This window comes from Schistosoma haematobium, chromosome 6 (genome assembly GCF_000699445.3).
Source record: "Schistosoma haematobium chromosome 6, whole genome shotgun sequence".
Classification (NCBI taxonomy): domain Eukaryota; kingdom Metazoa; phylum Platyhelminthes; class Trematoda; order Strigeidida; family Schistosomatidae; genus Schistosoma; species Schistosoma haematobium.
This window is the reverse complement of record NC_067201.1, coordinates 794147-811747: the sequence shown is the minus strand read 5'-3', so window position 1 is coordinate 811747 and position 17601 is coordinate 794147. Positions and strand designations below refer to the sequence as shown.

General features: G+C 34.3%; 1 protein-coding gene across 2 annotated transcripts in view; it reads right to left on the bottom strand.

Annotated features, from left to right (window-relative positions):
* Nucleotides 1–2620, bottom strand: part of MS3_00008268 (uncharacterized protein) — a gene marked incomplete at its 5' end in the record, with an annotated part of 40664 nt that extends 38044 nt beyond the window's left edge. The window contains 2 exons of one of the 2 annotated variants that reach the window (XM_051216626.1): nt 602–733; nt 2284–2620. Coding sequence is in view for 1 of the 2 variants with exons in the window: in XM_012943654.3 (XP_012799108.2) it covers nt 2284–2293 (10 nt within the window). The remainder of the gene's footprint in view (nt 1–601; nt 734–2283) is intronic. The other variant, XM_012943654.3, reaches the window with a different exon arrangement.
* Between the last annotated feature and the right edge of the window lie 14981 nt (nt 2621–17601).

Below are 17601 nucleotides of genomic sequence, written 5' to 3'. Positions count from 1 at the left end.
CCTTCTTTCTGCCTAGCCTCGCCTGTCTGTTAAGTCCAGAACATCGATCTCAGCCTCCGCGACATAAATCATGTATTTCAAACATACTGTGTTTATATACAAACTAAACAGACCACATCACACCATAAAAGAGAAAATAACATTGATACAAGATCTAACCAGAATGTGGCTGTGAATGTGCGAGACTGTCATGAATAGACCGGGCATAACTCAAGAACGGTAAATCATCAATGGGTCAAAATAGAGCAAATAATAGGAAGAACATGAATATGTATAGCTTAGTTACTTAATAATTATACAATAAAAATGTATGCATCCTGTTAGTCCATAAATAGGTCATCACAGTTACTATTCAATATTCTTGTTGGGATACAACAACACACTAATAAAACAAATCTCTTTCAATGAACATTGATTAGTATCATAAAGAATAGATGTCTAGTAGTTGCTAAGTACTTATTTGTCTTCATATGTTTTCTAAATGTAACTCATCCTACTGGATTATGTAATACATAATAACTTGATGACATTATTCAAGGTTAGAATACATAAAACCGTTCATAAAAGGGGGATAATCCATAAATATTGATTATAAACTCACTTAGATCATTTGTGAATGTTCTGAATACATTTGTTTTGACTATTAGATTTAGTTTCCAAGGTCAATTAATTACGTTTGATCATATCTAGATAGTGAAATTCTAACGTTCCGAAATGATCTTTATTCAATTAGCTACAAATACATACAGATAACTACTATACAATTGGTTGGCATAGATACACATATACACAAACTAATTTCATCTTAAATTCTATACTAATGGTTAAACTAAGTATGTTATTGAGGTGGTGAACACCAAAGACTAAATATGGTATAGCTAGACTGATAGTTCAACCATATTCAGAGTCATCATGATAACTAATAAGTATAGAGAAGCCATTTTATCTTATTATCGGACTCATCAGTAGTGTAACCATTTATTACTTTAGTAGCGCTCGAACCCAGACCCCCCACCCAGATTTTAATAAACCACACAACCAAATCATATTGTCTGTTCTTTTTATGTCAAAATGCTATTCGACAATGATTGACTTCTGTTAAATTAGTTTAATTTAATTATTAGAATGGTCCTCTAATACTCATAGACAATAATTATTTGATATGAGAAAAATTCCACACACGCATAGTGTTATAGCCCAAAGCCGCCAGTCAGAAGCAACGAAACTTCGATCGGACCAAGGACGCGTACAACACGTGAGAACAGCCTAGAGTCCTGATTGCTCCTGCTTTCCGCCTAGCCCAGCCAGTTAAGTTCAGAACACCAGCCTTGGCTTCTGCAATATGAATCCTTATATTTCAAACATACTGAGTTTATATTCCAATCAAACAGACCACAACGTAGCATACAATAGAAAATAACATATGGACAAAATTTGGCCAACTGTGGCTGTGAATGTGCGAGATAGTGACTAATAGACAGGGCCTAATTCAAGAATGGTAAAACGTATAATAATAGTTCATAGGTCAAAATAGAGCTTATAATAAGAGGAACATGAATATGCACAGCTTCGCTACTTAATAATTATACAATGCAAAATATATGGATCATATTGGTCCATAAATTGGTCACCACAGTTACTATTCAATATTCACATCGGGATACGTTTAGTATTGGTCCTTAAAAGGATCCTAGAGTTACCATTCATTATTTTTCTCGGGATCTAACACAAAGATAGCACTCTGAATGAAGATTTCCAATCAGATATTCATGGTTTAAATTGATATTATGAATGGATCAATGTTAGAACATTACTGAAAGCCTGAAAATATTGAACGGCTGTTTCTTCCTAGTATGGGAATTCTCAGTAGTATGTGTCCGCATTCGAGATTCGAACACAGGATCTTCAGTCTCGCACGTGAAAGCATAACAGATAGGCTACTCAGCCAGTATCCAACGTTGTTAGTCTTTATTTTCAATAAATCAACGATATCACTCGACTGTCCATCATTATCTTCAGTAAGTAACTAACTTACAACATTAAAAACTTCTTTACTTTCAGGAAGCCAGTATGATCTCAATATCAACGGCAAGACTATAATTTATAAACAACATCAATCAGTTATAAGATCATAGATCTCAGATCATAATTCTAATTCCTTTTACTGTCTTATAACTCTTATTTGATCCTAGTTACTAAGTGAACACTCTTAAGATCACTTTGGAATCCTTAAAAAAAAAAAACTTGTCCATCAATGATAATTTCATTCAATGATTGACTTACCTGAACCCATTATTCATTTGAACTAATGAAAAATTGATCATGAATTATCATCACACTTCAATAGAATCAAATCACAATGAAGTTTTTTTTTGTATTTTTGTTGTTGTTGTTGTTGCTACCCACAATCAATTATTTAGAATGATAATAATAATTCCCTTAATTTGTTAAATCAAAATAATAATAATAATAATATTTCCGCAGTTTATTTGATGAAATCATTCCGCTACTCCCCCCTCCCCTTAGTATGTAAAACAAACAAAAAAAGAGGAGAATTTGATGTTAAAATGAAGAGGAAACATGCATATTAGTGATGATGATGATGATGATGATGATATTCAATAGTTGCCATGGTTATGTAGATATATATATATATATATAGGCATAGAATTTACATGTGGGTGGGTGTGTTTATGTAACTCAAATGAATCATTAACCAATCAGTAGAAAGTATAAACATATATCATACTCTTTTTTGTACTTAATGGTTAAACAGATTTGAGGTATAGTAATAATAATAATGTTGTTGTTGTTGTTGTTGTGGTGGTGGTGGTGGTCGATTTCATTATTATTACTCTTAATAATACCATTATTATCATTGCTGTAATTAGTAGTATTGTATTAATAGCAGTAGTAGTATACGTAGTAGCAGCAGTAGTAAGAGCATTCATTCAATTCTTAAACATTTTTACACTGTGAACTTGTGGAGAATGCAATGATTTTAATAGTTGAATTTGTGAGTCAATTAAAACTAGACCACCATTGAAACAATGGATTTCCTGAAGTTCTAGTAAGAAGACATGACCAATAAAGTACAATCGGGTAGAGACAGGTATTTACCTAAGACAATAGATGAATGATTGCGTAATATCATGAATTAGTTGAAGTTAAACATTAACATTGTTAGATGATGTCTGAATGGTTTAATGGTTAAGCGTTTACGCTCAAAACCGAACATCCTAGGTTAGAGTCCCGCTAGTGGGATCGTGTATACGTACTGCTCAGGAATTCCATACTAGGATAAAATGACTATACCACAATTAATCAACTCATGTCTCACTTAGGAAACTGACCAATTCTTTTATTCAGATTCACTTGAAGAAACGTCTACAATATAGTTTCATGTTATAAGTAAAATGTTTAGCACTTTAAGTCTTTACGTAAATTACGTTTACATTGAATTTGGATCAGAATAAAATGAACTGGATTCAAGAATATGGATCATTCAATATCAGACTTGCCTTGTGACTGAGATCAGTAAATGAGTACATTATCTGCAACAAACTACTGTAGGAGAGAACAAACCAGATTCGAATAGAAGAGGAAATCCGGAAGAACTACTGGAAGTGGATAGAATATACACCTTCGCCTAGAACACTTAAGTCTAAAGGAAAAGAGGATGACCAAAGAACAAATTACTCCTAGAAATAAATACATGAGAAGAATGAACAAAAATTGGATAGAATTAGAAAGAAAGGCGTAGGACAGAGTGGGTTTGACAATGTTGGTCGGTGGCCTATACTCCATTGGGAGTAACAGCCAATCTATGTGTATATCATCATCACTGGTTATACGTATTACAATAGTACCTTTCGATGAATAACAGTTGCTTCTATAACATTTTTTCCACACAAAAAAAAGATTTAACGGTTATATTCATGAACAAATCTCGGATAAAACACTGCTGAACACCTGAAAGAGCTAAACGACCGATCTGTTCTAATATAAGACACATCAGAAATGATCATTCACGACCCTATAGGCATGAATCAAACCTAGAACGTTCAATTTCCAGTGCAAACGTCTAACTTTAAAACCACCAATCTGATATCAAACAATTTTCATGAATGCAAACTTTTGATAAGTCCTACACGAGAACAAAACGCCTTTCCATTACTTCCAAATTTACATTGGTGATCTAACAAAGATGTGCACAGATCGAATTGCGATACTACGGATCATCGTCGAATAATCAGTTGAGTGGAACTCTTCACTGTACATCAAATTCATTGATTATGAAAAGGCATTTGACAGTGTAGATAACGTAGATAGAACGTTATGGAACCTTCTTCGACACTACGGAGTTCCTGAGAAAATTGTCAACCTCATCAAGAATTCACTTGACGGTATACAATGCAAGGTGGTGCATGGAGGAGAGCTGACAGAAGCATTCCAAGTAAAGACCGGAGCCAGACAAAGACTTCTACTCTCTCCCTTCCTCTTTCTTCTGGTGGTCGACTGGATTATGAAGAACTCGACATCTGAAGGAAAACACGGCATACAATAGACAGCTCAGAACTAATTAGACGACTTGGACTTCGCAGACAGCCAGTGTATCAGCAGTCTCTTCGTCAGTAAGCCTCAACATACACAAGAGGAAAATCAAGGTCCTCAAATACAACACGGAAAACAGCAATCCAATCACTCTTGAGAGCGAAACTCTGGAAGATGTAGAATCCTTCACATACATGGTAAGCATCATCGATGAACAAGGAGGTTCAGATGCAGACGTAAAGGCAAGGATTGGCAAAGCAAGGGTCGCATTTCTACAATTGAAGAACATATGGAACTCAAAACAACCTTCAACCAATATCAAAGTGAGAATCTTCGATACGAACGTCAAGGCAGTTCTACTGTATGGAGCTGAAACTTGGAGAACTACAACAACCATCATCAAGAAGGTGCAAGTATTTATAAATAACTGTCTTCGCAAGATACTCAACATCCATTGGCCGGATACCATGAGCAACAGCCTTCTGTGGGAGACAGCAAACCAGCTTCCAACTGAAGAGGATATTTGGAAAAGACGATTGAAATGGATAAGACATACATTGCGCAAATCATCAAACTGCATCACGAAGCAAGCCCTAACTTGATCTCTTGAAGGGATGCGGAGAAGTGGAAGGCCAAAGAACACATGACGTCGAGTAAAAGAAACAGATATGAAAAGGATGAATAAAGACTGGAAAGAGCTGGAAAGGATTGCCCAGGACAGGGTTGGATGGTGAATGTTGGTGAGCGGCCTATGGTCCTTCACGAGGAGTAACAGGCGTAAATAAGTAAATAAATAAGATCTAACAAAGGTCAGTTCGTGACTACAACAGTGAAAATACCACAATCTCCACAAATTCACTAATCTATCTCATTATCTCATTCACTTGTTTATTTATTTATTTATTTCCTACTTAACTTTCATAAATTAAAAAGTTGTTATCAGAATAGGTTTTGTGAAGATTTTAGAAATTTCACTGGTTGAATTCATAAGTCAATTGAAGCTAGACCACCATAGAAAACCTGGAAGTACTGAACGGCCGTTTCGTTCTACTATGGGACTCCTCCGTGACAGTGCGCATTCACGATCCCGCCCCCCCCCCGCGAGATTCAACCAGTGTATTATATACATTTCATCATTTGACAAATCAACGAATTACCCTAATTGATAATTACATAATCAATTATGTAATTATATCAATGAAATAATTGAAGAATTTCAAACAATTCAATGACAATATTGACTTATAATAAATAGTTTTGAATTATAATATAAAAATCAATAAATCAATAGTCCTCAATAGTAAATCAATCAAATGGTGATCAGTTTAATTGATTCAATTCCTAAGTACATAATACACAAATCAATAGAGTTAACTTTATTACTTTAATCGTATTTCATAATGATCTAAAATTTTTGATCATTGAATTATATGATGTGTGTACTGTTTGATTGAATCTTCCCATTGATGTTTAAGAGATTGGAATGGATCAGTCTATTATTGGTATATATATATGGATCCTGTGCGAATTGCCTAGATATTGTTTTAAGTCACAAGTATTGTAAACAAAAATGGATGGTAGCTAGTAATGGAATCCAGTGACGCATGTTTCGTCCTACATGGGACTCGTCAGTTAGATATATCTGCATCTCAGAGTTGATGTTCACTCTGGCACTGAATCCTAGTACCGTTCGAGTCCCGGAGTGAACATCAATAACATAAAAATCAGAGAAATACTTATTACCACTACGACTACTACTACTACTACTACCACTACTACTACTACTACTACTACTGTTACTAGCACTACTAACACTACTACTACTACCACTACTACTACTACTACTACTACTACTACTACTACTATTACTGTTACTAGCACTACTAACACTACTACTACTACCACTACTACTACTACTACTACTACTACTACTACTGTTACTAGCACTACTAACACTACTAGTAATAATAATAATAAACATTTTCATTATCGTTATTACATTAGAAGAAACAATAGATCATGTGATAGACTCTTGTTTATTGGTATGTTTTATTTTTCTTTCTCTAAAAAGAAAGAAACAAGCAAAAAAACAAACAAAAAAACACTCATCTTATGATTAGAAAACTTGAAGTATTCAATCAATATTTAATGAAAAAGAAAGTTTGTTCAATTTAACAACAACAACCACAACAACAACAACAACAAGAAGAAGAAAGAATACAGTCAAAGTATGTCAATTAACTAATTTTTTTAAGTGTTATTGATAAAATGAATTATTACAGTTTATAAGCTGATCAACAACACGAAGAACATCGATACAATCACATTTGATGATGAAACTCTGGAAAATGTGGAATCTTTCAGTCATCATCTGAACAGTATCATTGATGAAGAATGAGGAACTGATGAAGATATGAAGGGGAGGGTTGACAAAACGACAACAGTATTCCTACAATTGAAGAATATATGGAAGTTAAAACAACTATGTATACAAGCCAATATCAAAGTTACAATTTTCAATATGAATGTCAAGACGGTTCTATGGTACGGAGTTGAAACTTGGAAATCTATTACTACTACCATTATCATAAAGGTAAAAGTATCTGTAAACAGCTGTCCGTTGGTTGGATATGATTACCAACAGAGTATTATGGTAGAAACTAGACCAGCTTCGGGATGAGGAGAAGATTAGAAAGAGATGATAGAAGTGGATAGGTTATAGATTGAAGAAATCATCAAACTACATCACGAAGCAAGACCAAACTTGGAATCCTGAATGGAAGCAGAAAAGAGAAAAGCCGAAAAATACAGTACATCGGTAACTGGAAGTAGATATATAAAGGATGAATAGCAACTAGAAAAAACCGGAAAGGTTTATCCATGACATTGTTGGATGAAGAATGCTTGTGGGCGACTTATACTTCTCTACTAGCGGTAACAGGTGTAAATAAGTAAGCCAGTCAGAATCAATACTTAGAATGTACATTTTGAGCTCAATACATTTGAAATATAACGGTAACTGTCAATTCAATTGCGATTCAATCATGTTATGTAAAGATTCACTAAAAAAAGATGTTCTTATGTCATGTAAATTCTAATAACTGAGATGAATCTCCTTGTGTGATCATCAGAGTATTCCCTTACAACTTTATTTAATTAGCTCTACATATCAATTTGTACAGAATGATTTCAAATACTAGTCCACTGGTCCAGTAGGTTAAGCGTTCGCCCGCGAGATTGAAGGCCCTTGGTTCGAATCCAGAGAGCGGGATCGTAGATGAGCACTACTAAGGAGTTCCACAATAGGACGAAAAGGTCGTCCAGTGCTTCCAGGTTTTCAATGGTGGTCTAACATCAATCGGTTCATGATCTCAATCAAAAACTTAATAATCTCCACAACCCTTCAACTGATAACTATGATGAATAGTTAGAATGATTTGTACCCAAATTCAAACATTTAAAAACAATCTGATCTGGATTCTGATTCTAAGATGACAAACCGAACTTTAAAAATTACAACCTTTTTGTATTGAAGTAAGCAAAATATTCTGATCAGATATGAACTTTAGTCATAATCTATGAACATGATATTTAACGTAACTCCCTCCAATTTGGCTTAAGAGAACACCAAGTGTGAGACAACCAAATGTGTTTGAAAATAATTACTTACTTGCTCACTTACTCCCAATGGAACATAGGCTGTCAACCAGCATTCTCCAACCCACTCTATTCTGAGCCTTCCTTTCTAGTTCTGTCTAATCTTTGTTCATATTTCTCATTTCTGTCTCCATTTCTCGATGTAATGTATTCTTCATTCTTCTTTTCCTCCTTTGGCATTGAGGATTTCACGTGAGGGCTTGCCTTGTGACGCAGTTGGGTGCTTTCCTCATTGTGTATCCCATCCACTTTCAGTGCTTCTTCCTGATTTCTTCCTCCGAACATATAATACTTCATTTGCGAAATATCAATCAATCCTCTCAGACTATTAATTCTTGGCTTTTATAACAATCATACTCTTCCCTTGTTCTCTTTTTTCTTTGATCTTCTTAACCTTTTGACTCCAGACATTTCATTTTCGTTTGATGATACATACTACTTATATTTGTTGACATCAGTAGTAATAATCCCACCACTACGAAAAGAATAAAACAAAATAGATGGATTCCTTAATTAACTCCTGTTGCTTACTTACTTACTCCTGTTACTCCCAATAGAGCATAGGCCGCCGATCAGCATTCACCTGTTAGATTATAATAAATAAGAGCATAGTTGAAAATTTTTAGTCCTTCATACGCCTACAAAAAGACATTTAGATCGATTTATATGTGAATTTACTTAGTAAACAAAAGCATACTCTACGTGAAATACATATGTTGAGTTCAATAATGAGAATAATCAATTAGTGACATTGAAAGTATTTCATTGGTTTCTGTTATATCCCAACGACCATTATGTATGGTAATTGTTAAGTAACTAAACTAAACATATTCATATTCCTCTTAATGTAAGCTTCCTTTAGACCCATAGACTATTATTATAAGACATACCGTTATTGAGTTATACCCAGTCTATTTGTTAGAGTCTCACACATTCACAGACACATTTTGGTTAGATCTTGTACAAATGTTATTTCCTATTGTATGGTGTGATGCCATCGGTTTGGTTTGCATAGAAACACAGTATGTTTGAAATACATTATTCATATTGTAGTAGAAGCTGAGATTTGTGTTCTGGACTTAACAGACAGGACTAGACGGGAGGCAGGATCGATAGAGACTCTAGACTGCTCGTACGAGTTTTCTGCATCATTGATCCGGTCGATTATCGACCGGATCATTACGTTATAGATTAATAAGAGCACAAAGCCCCAAGTTATAATACAAGCCATCAATTTTTCTAGATTATAGTACGTTTGGTGTTATTAATTTAAGGAATGTCAGCCAAATAAACATTCATCCATAGATTATCATCCATCAATTTGTCTCATTAAACTTCACTATTTACTTATCATTAAAATTCACGTGAAATATATGATGAATAGGTAGATTGAATGTCTCATCAATTCACTCAATGAAAAGATAATTCTATGATATTTTATTCTTAATTGATTAGTATGAATGATTTTCATATGATTTTGATGATATATACTTACTTACGACTGTTACTCCTTTTGGAGGAGCATTGGCCACTTGCCAGCACTCTTCATTCAACCCTGTTCTTGACAATCTTTACCAGTTGCTAATTTTGATGATAGAATTTGAAATTATAATGATAAGTTATTCAAAGTATAACAAAGGTCTCTAACTATCGGTTGCTATCATCTCGTGGATCACAACCAGATAGTCTACATCTACTAACATGGCTCACTCAGTCCACTTGTCAGTGACTTCATAAATTTGTGTCATGTTTTGATTTGATCGCCCCTAGCTGTCTTCCAACCTACTTCTACACCATAAAGCATCGCACTTCAGGACAATCAGTAGATGGGAATCACAATCATAACACCTATCTTATGGGTAATGAAATTCAGGGAATTTTTATTGAAATACAATCACCTTTCTTATGATTCCACTAGTGTAACTGATTACATCATCTGAATACTTGAAAGTGATTTGAATTTCAAGTTAGTTCAATGATGTAATATGACAATAGAATTTCAAATATAAATTTAATATAGTTGAACTTCAGTTAAGAGACATCATATTGGAACAGATTGTCAATCGTTCTTTTGAGACCTATAATAGTGAACTATGTAAAGGTTTGTATGGTGACAATTGACCCCTTTCCCCCCCCACCGTTTTTTTAATAGTTTAACGAATGATGAACTATTTATCATATTCATTACAATATCACACACTATCAATTAGGTATTTTGTAGATTTTCACATATGGACGGTCGCTTCGTCTTAGTATGGGACTCTGCAGAAGTGAGTATTCACGATCCGGCTGTCCAATTCTTCCAGGTTTTCCTTAGTGCATTAGCATTTATTGATTCATGAAGTTCACTATTAAAATTATTAAAATCTACACAAAACCCCTTTCTGATTATATTGTAATGTCGGTTGATATGTTAAGCACATATAACTTATTCTAGCTTCTAGACAGGCCAATCTATTCATTCCACTTGAGTTACATTTTGACCTTATTAATTATTCACTTATCAACCTTAACTGTTCTTATGTAAGCGTATGTATGTACACTTCTTATCCCATTCATTACATGTGTGACGATAAATATCGATCAACGGTTGATTAAATGAAGTTGGCTCGCACGTCTTTGCCACCGTGCATCGTTTCGCTCTGTTCCTCTAATTGTCTGTTCAGACCAGTGATTGTACAGAATATTTATATTCGAAATCCATTCTCGTATTTGACTTAATTAATTTCGTTATTCACTAACACGATCTAAGTCGATAATTATGTACGAGAATAGTCAAGATATATATATTTCGACAGCAAACATACATACGATCTAATTGATTTTAGATCATAGGCCACTAAAGTGATGAGCCCATCAACAACATTGTGAGATCTAATTGATGTGAAAAGGAATAGACCCACTAAAATGTCATCTAAGATAGTCTAATAATAGGATAGTACATGGTTAGCTAATCAGTAGTAGTAATAGAGACATAAAGAAATATGGAATTTCATAACTCATTTCCTAATTATAGGTTTATAGAATCTTTTCTAAGTCACATGACTAATAGGAAACTCACTGATATTGCCCAACTGTCAAAACTGAATTGTTCGGGTTCGAACTCAAACTTATAACCCATTTGTTAAAATGATTTAAAAAATAACGTTAGTTACTGTAGGATAATGTCAACTATTAAAAGGTTACTATAGTTACTAAACTAGAGTAAAACAAAATCTCATTTCCCTTGTTGTTGTTGTTGTTGTTGTTGTTGTTGTTGTTGTTGTTGTTGTTGTTGTTGTTGTTGTTAGACGTCTAACATTACCACTGAAGAGTACAGTTTATATTGTTCTAAGAGGATCAGCTGAATGATAATGAAATTTATTCATGGTTTGTTTATTGGTTGAATTTTGTTAAAGAGCAATTAGATATAATGAGAAAATCATTGTTTTGATACTAGCACTTAGTAATACATCGATACATATGTAACCAGATCCTGAACCCATAGTAAACATATATATAACATACTTGTTAAATTATATAAACAGTAAGACATTATAATCTTGAATAATGATCTCTAAGTTACATAACACATTAGTAACGAGATGTTTTCGAGTCTAGGCAGATTAGACTATTATCTTCCACCAAATGCCCTGCTATGGCCGATAATAGGGAGGGCTCACCCCCCCTTTCGAAATGCTTTCACACGGCCACGTGTATACAGCCTCTGCCAGGGAAGTCCTACTCACTGCCTTCTCGCAACACGGAGGTTGTTTACAAACTTGAGAGGACGAAAAGCGAATGTCCGGCGCTTTAACCGGATCCCAAACCAATGGTGCACATGGGCTCCAGTATCCTGCGGGAACAAATGGCGTATGAACCAATTGTTGGTCACCGGCTACCATGGGACTGCATCTTCTCACGATGCTCCATTGCCTTGTGGATGAGACCTTTAGGTAGAAGGCTTGGGTTGTAGCCCTTTAAGAAAACCACCTCCTTTGGTCTGGGCACCCGGATAGTACCACAGCCCTCACATTAAATTGAATGATTTATGTGACGCCTATGTATTTGGTGCCTTCTTGTATCAATCTTTATGTGTTTAAATAAAATAAAATAAAGACTATTATCTGATAAGCATAAAAGTGATCACTTGGAATCGTAATGAACTAGATAAATTATAAAGTAATGTAAACACTTGGGAAATAATGTTTCAGCAACAGTTCATACATCATAAAGTATCATTATAATATCATTGAAGATTTCTGTTGTAGAAATTAAAATAACCCAAATAGAATGGAACAATATGATCTCTAATTAAATCATAATCAGCTTTTACTCTAATATATAACCATTGGTTGGTGATTCTAAGTGACATTGGCTGAGAATCGATCACAATGGCGTCGGTGTTTTTTTGTTTTTCCTTAAACTGTGGGATTAAAATGACTTAATACTTTTCTTTCTACCAACGAATTCGTTTTACCTGTACTATATCCTTATATGCAATCTTTCTTTTATATCTTACTACCATTGAAGAGACGTGTATACTGAGTGATAGTTCGTTCTGTTCTGCTTTACGGCTGCGAAACGTGACCATTAAGAATAGAAGATACTCGTAAGTTATTAGCATTTGATCACAGATGTCCTAGAAATATTGCTCTCATCTGCTGGTATAACCAGGTAAGTAATACTGAGGTTAGACTCGGGGTATTTAAGGAATGATGGTAAGTCAGTTGATGAAGTTGTAAATCTTCATCGACTGACATAGATGGGTCACGTGTTACATACGCCTGAACACGGATTACCACGACGCGCAATGTTCATTAATGCTGGGGACTGTTGGTAGAAAGTTAGAGGTGGCCAAACCAAAATATGGCATTAGTCCTTGAAATCACTAACTTCTAGTTTGAACGATATTGGTAGATGGAGACTACTTGGTTGAGGTCCGCATGACTATCGTAACCAATAGTTGAAGACTCTTGGTGACATCGCTCAGAATCGATCACAATGGAGTAGGTGTGTACACTCACTGTTTTCCCTTTTTTTCTATGAACTAATTCTTTCTTCCTATATTATATCCTTATATGAAATCTTTCTTTTATATATAATACTACCATTGATATGACTACTTCTATGAAATTGCTGTTCATCTTATTGTGCTAATGAGATATGGCAACTTGGATCAATGCATAAATGTGCCAGATCCTACATTGTAGCTAACATTTCTATTCAAATTCCTTCAAGTATCTCATCGATAACCTTCTACCGAATATCATATTAAATGTCATTAAGAAAGTAAAAGATCCTTCCATGGAATGTTCTAAAACAAAATCAAAGTGAATATAAATTGAATAAACCTTTTACACTTATACTTAATTATCTAATTCATTTAACATCTTCTATTATCAGTCTTATAATGAAATTTTCTTATTAACACTTAATGCCTTTTATCACCCTTAAACTATTCAATTCATCTTAATAGAATTGATTAAAGGTGTTTATAGATCTAGATCTAGAAGATCTTTTGTTAATGTGAATGTGTTCATTGAATTGGTTCATCAAACTACACAGAACATCAATATCTAATAAGTGTTATACATCGATGAGTAGAATGAATAGTCATTGTTGGGATCTATTTATACGGTATATTCTTAATGTATAACTATTCAATAGTTAGATTATGTATATCTATACTCCTCTTACTACAAGCTTTATTTTGACCCATTGATGATTGTTATACGATTTACCGTTATTGAGTTATACCCAGTCTATTTGTTACAGTCTCACACATTCACAGACACATTTTGGTAACATCTTGTACAAATGTTATTTCCTATTGTATGGTGTGATGCCATCGGTTTGGTTTGCATAGAAACACAGTATGTTTGAAATACATGATTTATATTGTAGTAGAAGCTGAGATTTGTGTTCTGGACTTAACAGACAGGACTAGACGGGAGGCAGGATCGATAGAGACTCTAGACTGCTCGTACGAGTTTTCTGCATCATTGATCCGGTCGATAAATCACAGTTCTCTAATTGGTGATATCATTACGTTGCACATTAATAGGAACACAAGGTCTCAAGTTATAACAGTAAGAATAAATTCTTTTGAACATTTTAGTATATTAAATTTATGGACCGATCTAAACTAGACCGCTATTAAAATCTGAGGGCACTAGGTGGTTGTTTCATCCTAGTATGGGACTTCTCACCAAAGAATATCCATGATCCCATACGCGACACTCGGCCCTAAAACCGTCATTCAAACACTTAACCTCTAGATCACTGAAATGGTATCTAAAAATGTCAGTGTCTAATCTTAATCAATCCATGACATTCCGAGACAATCTTTCATTGTCTTAGGTAGGTAACTAACTCATACCCGACACAGACTAGCGAATTAAATTGTTTTGATGTTGATCATTGATTATGGAGTAAACAGCTGCATGATCGTTTTCAAATTAATTGTAAGCATTGAAAACATGATTTTTATTTCCAAGTTAAATCTAGTGAAATGGATTTGATGCATAGAGCAGCCACAAGTTCTATCTATATGTTATGCAGTTTAAGGCAAATACCAAAACGTTTTCAATTTAGGTTTCGGATTAGTTGACATTCGTCAACAAAGTGTATCTGTAAAGCTGAAAGAACTAGTGATGTTTATTGAATTCTAACTTGTGTCATTCAGTGCCACATTTAGAGACCTTGACACCTTCGATTATCTAATACCAAAGTTCAATACCATGATATCGAGTCATCGAGATTATTGATCATACACCCACATGGAAACTCAAATTCGTTTACTACTAAGGGCTTGAAAAAAAACATAATATTGACTTGCATTCAATGATGAATATTGAAATTCATCATATAAATGATCAAGTTAGTATTCTATACCCAACAGAAAAAAATATTTAAAGCTTATTTAAAGCTTAGGACACCAAATGGGACCAGTTAGAGAATTACCTAGAGATTAAGTAATACTGGACAGGTATATTGTCCTACTTTCATATTCTTTAGTAATGAGATTGTTATAACTTGTGACCTGTGTGCCCTGTTATTGTACAGTATAACGATACCGCCAATTAGGGAGCAGTGACTTATCGATAAGATCAATTACGCGTAAACCCGTATGAGCAGCCTAGAGTCCTTATAGGTTCCGCTGCCTGTCTAGCCCAGCCAGTTACGTACAGAACACCAATCCCAGCCCCTGTGACATGCATCATTTATTTCAAACATACGAGGCTTATATACCAGGTCGTCTGGAGATCGTGAGAAACCGTAGTGTGACTGAAGGCCAATTGAACTGCCCATTGATTCAACCTCCTGGATTGAGAATGAATAATATTTTCATCTTTATCCGAGATAGTTTCGCTAACAGTTAGGTTCCTAATACCAGTTTTCTTGACAAGTTTAAACAGTTATCTCCTGTTACCTAATGGTGCTACGTTTTCCATCTCTCTTGCTTTCGCTACTCACCGGATTACTTTAAAAACAACATATTATTATCATTATCATATAGTTCCAATGTAGTCTGATCAAATGTGATACATTAAAGTGCATACATGTGATTCCTAAAATAAATCAATATCCATATGATCCATAATAATAATAATAACACTATGAGTAGATGATATTATGTAATACTAATGAAGACATCTGATCTAACCAAGATATACATGTAATAGTTTTATATACAATAATAATTACTATACACATCAATAATACAAGGTAAAACTTTGCCTTCAGAAAAAAAAAAAAAAAATTGTGTAATTAAAATCAATAAAATTACATAATCATATGAGATGAAATACAAATACACATATTGTGTTGATTATCAGTATAAGGGTTGTGGAGATGGTCAAGTTTTTGATTGAGATCATGAACCGATTGATGTTAGATTACCATTGAAAACCTAGAAGTACTTGACAGCCGTTTCGTTCTATTGTGTGACTCCTCGACAACGCGCGTCCACGATCCCGCTCGCAGGATTAGACACCGACACCACTGGATGCCGACTCAGTGGTCCAGTAGGTTAAGCGCTTGCGAGCGAAACTGGAGGCCCTGGGTTCGAATACCGCGAGCGCAGTCGTGGATGCGCACTGCTGGGGAGTCCCACAATAGGACGAAACGGACGTCCAGTGCTTCCAGGTTTTCAACGGTCGTTTAACATCAGTCGCTTCATGATCTTAATCAATATTATGTTGAGTTTTAATCTTTAGAATTTTAATAGAATTTTGTGGTTGAATTCATAAATTGATTTAAGTTAGATCATCATGGAAAATCTAGAAGCACTAGACAACTGTTTTGTCGTAGTATAGAACTCCTCAGTAATGCATATCAATGATCCCATAAGCGAGATTCGAACCAAGGACCTTCGGTCTTGCTTAAATCGACTCATAAACTCATCCATTAAAACTTAATTGACTGTATAAATAATCCTCATAAAAGGTGAAGACAAACACCATAGGGTTATAGTTAGTTACACAAACATTCATTCTGATAGAAATTATATTTATTAGCAAAGATGGATAGTTGCTAGTCGTGGAATCCAGGACAATCGTTTCATATTATTCGGTAACTCATCAAATGGATTTACGTCTACCCAGTACCGTTCTCTTTAAATGCCATCCCATTATCCATTTAGCTGCTGAGTCCTTATAGCCACCTGCTTGTGCAGTAGGGTGAAGTTTAAATTCACTTGGTATTGTTTTACTAGTATCCTCCCATTGATGTTTAAGACTGTAATTGATCAATCTCTTATTGACATATGTGCATCCTGTGAGTATTGCCTCGATGTAGCCTTAAGTCATAAGCTTTTTAAGCAAAGATGGATAGTAGTTAGCAGTGAAATCCAGTTTGATGTAAGTTTCGTCTCATTTGGGACTCATCAGCTGAATAAATTTGAATTCAAGATATTCAAGAAATACAATGATTACAAATAATCCATTCAAACCCATTAATATGCAATATGTTTTTATGTTTTAAGATAATCATTACACTATTTCAGAAGCTCTAATAGAATTCTAATTAGACAAGTATAATTGATTACTTAAAGGAAGGTATTAAAGATCAAACATCAATATAGTAAACAATCTCATTAACAAAGTCCTTAAATAATAAGGTCATTCACTTGTTTATTAAGTGTAAATCTATCAAATGACTTAGATAGTGATTGAATGCACCATAATGTGCAATATGTAAAGCATAAACAATGTAATATCAATAGTAGTTATTTAAAAAATGAATTACTTATCTATTGAAACAAGAACAGTTACATCACATGTGATTCAGATCAATCTTTGATACTTAAACCTTTTAACACGATCATTATATTCAGTGAAATATACAACAGACGGAAAAATTATGATTATAAGAAAAGATGGTTAGTGATTAGCAGTGGAATCTAGG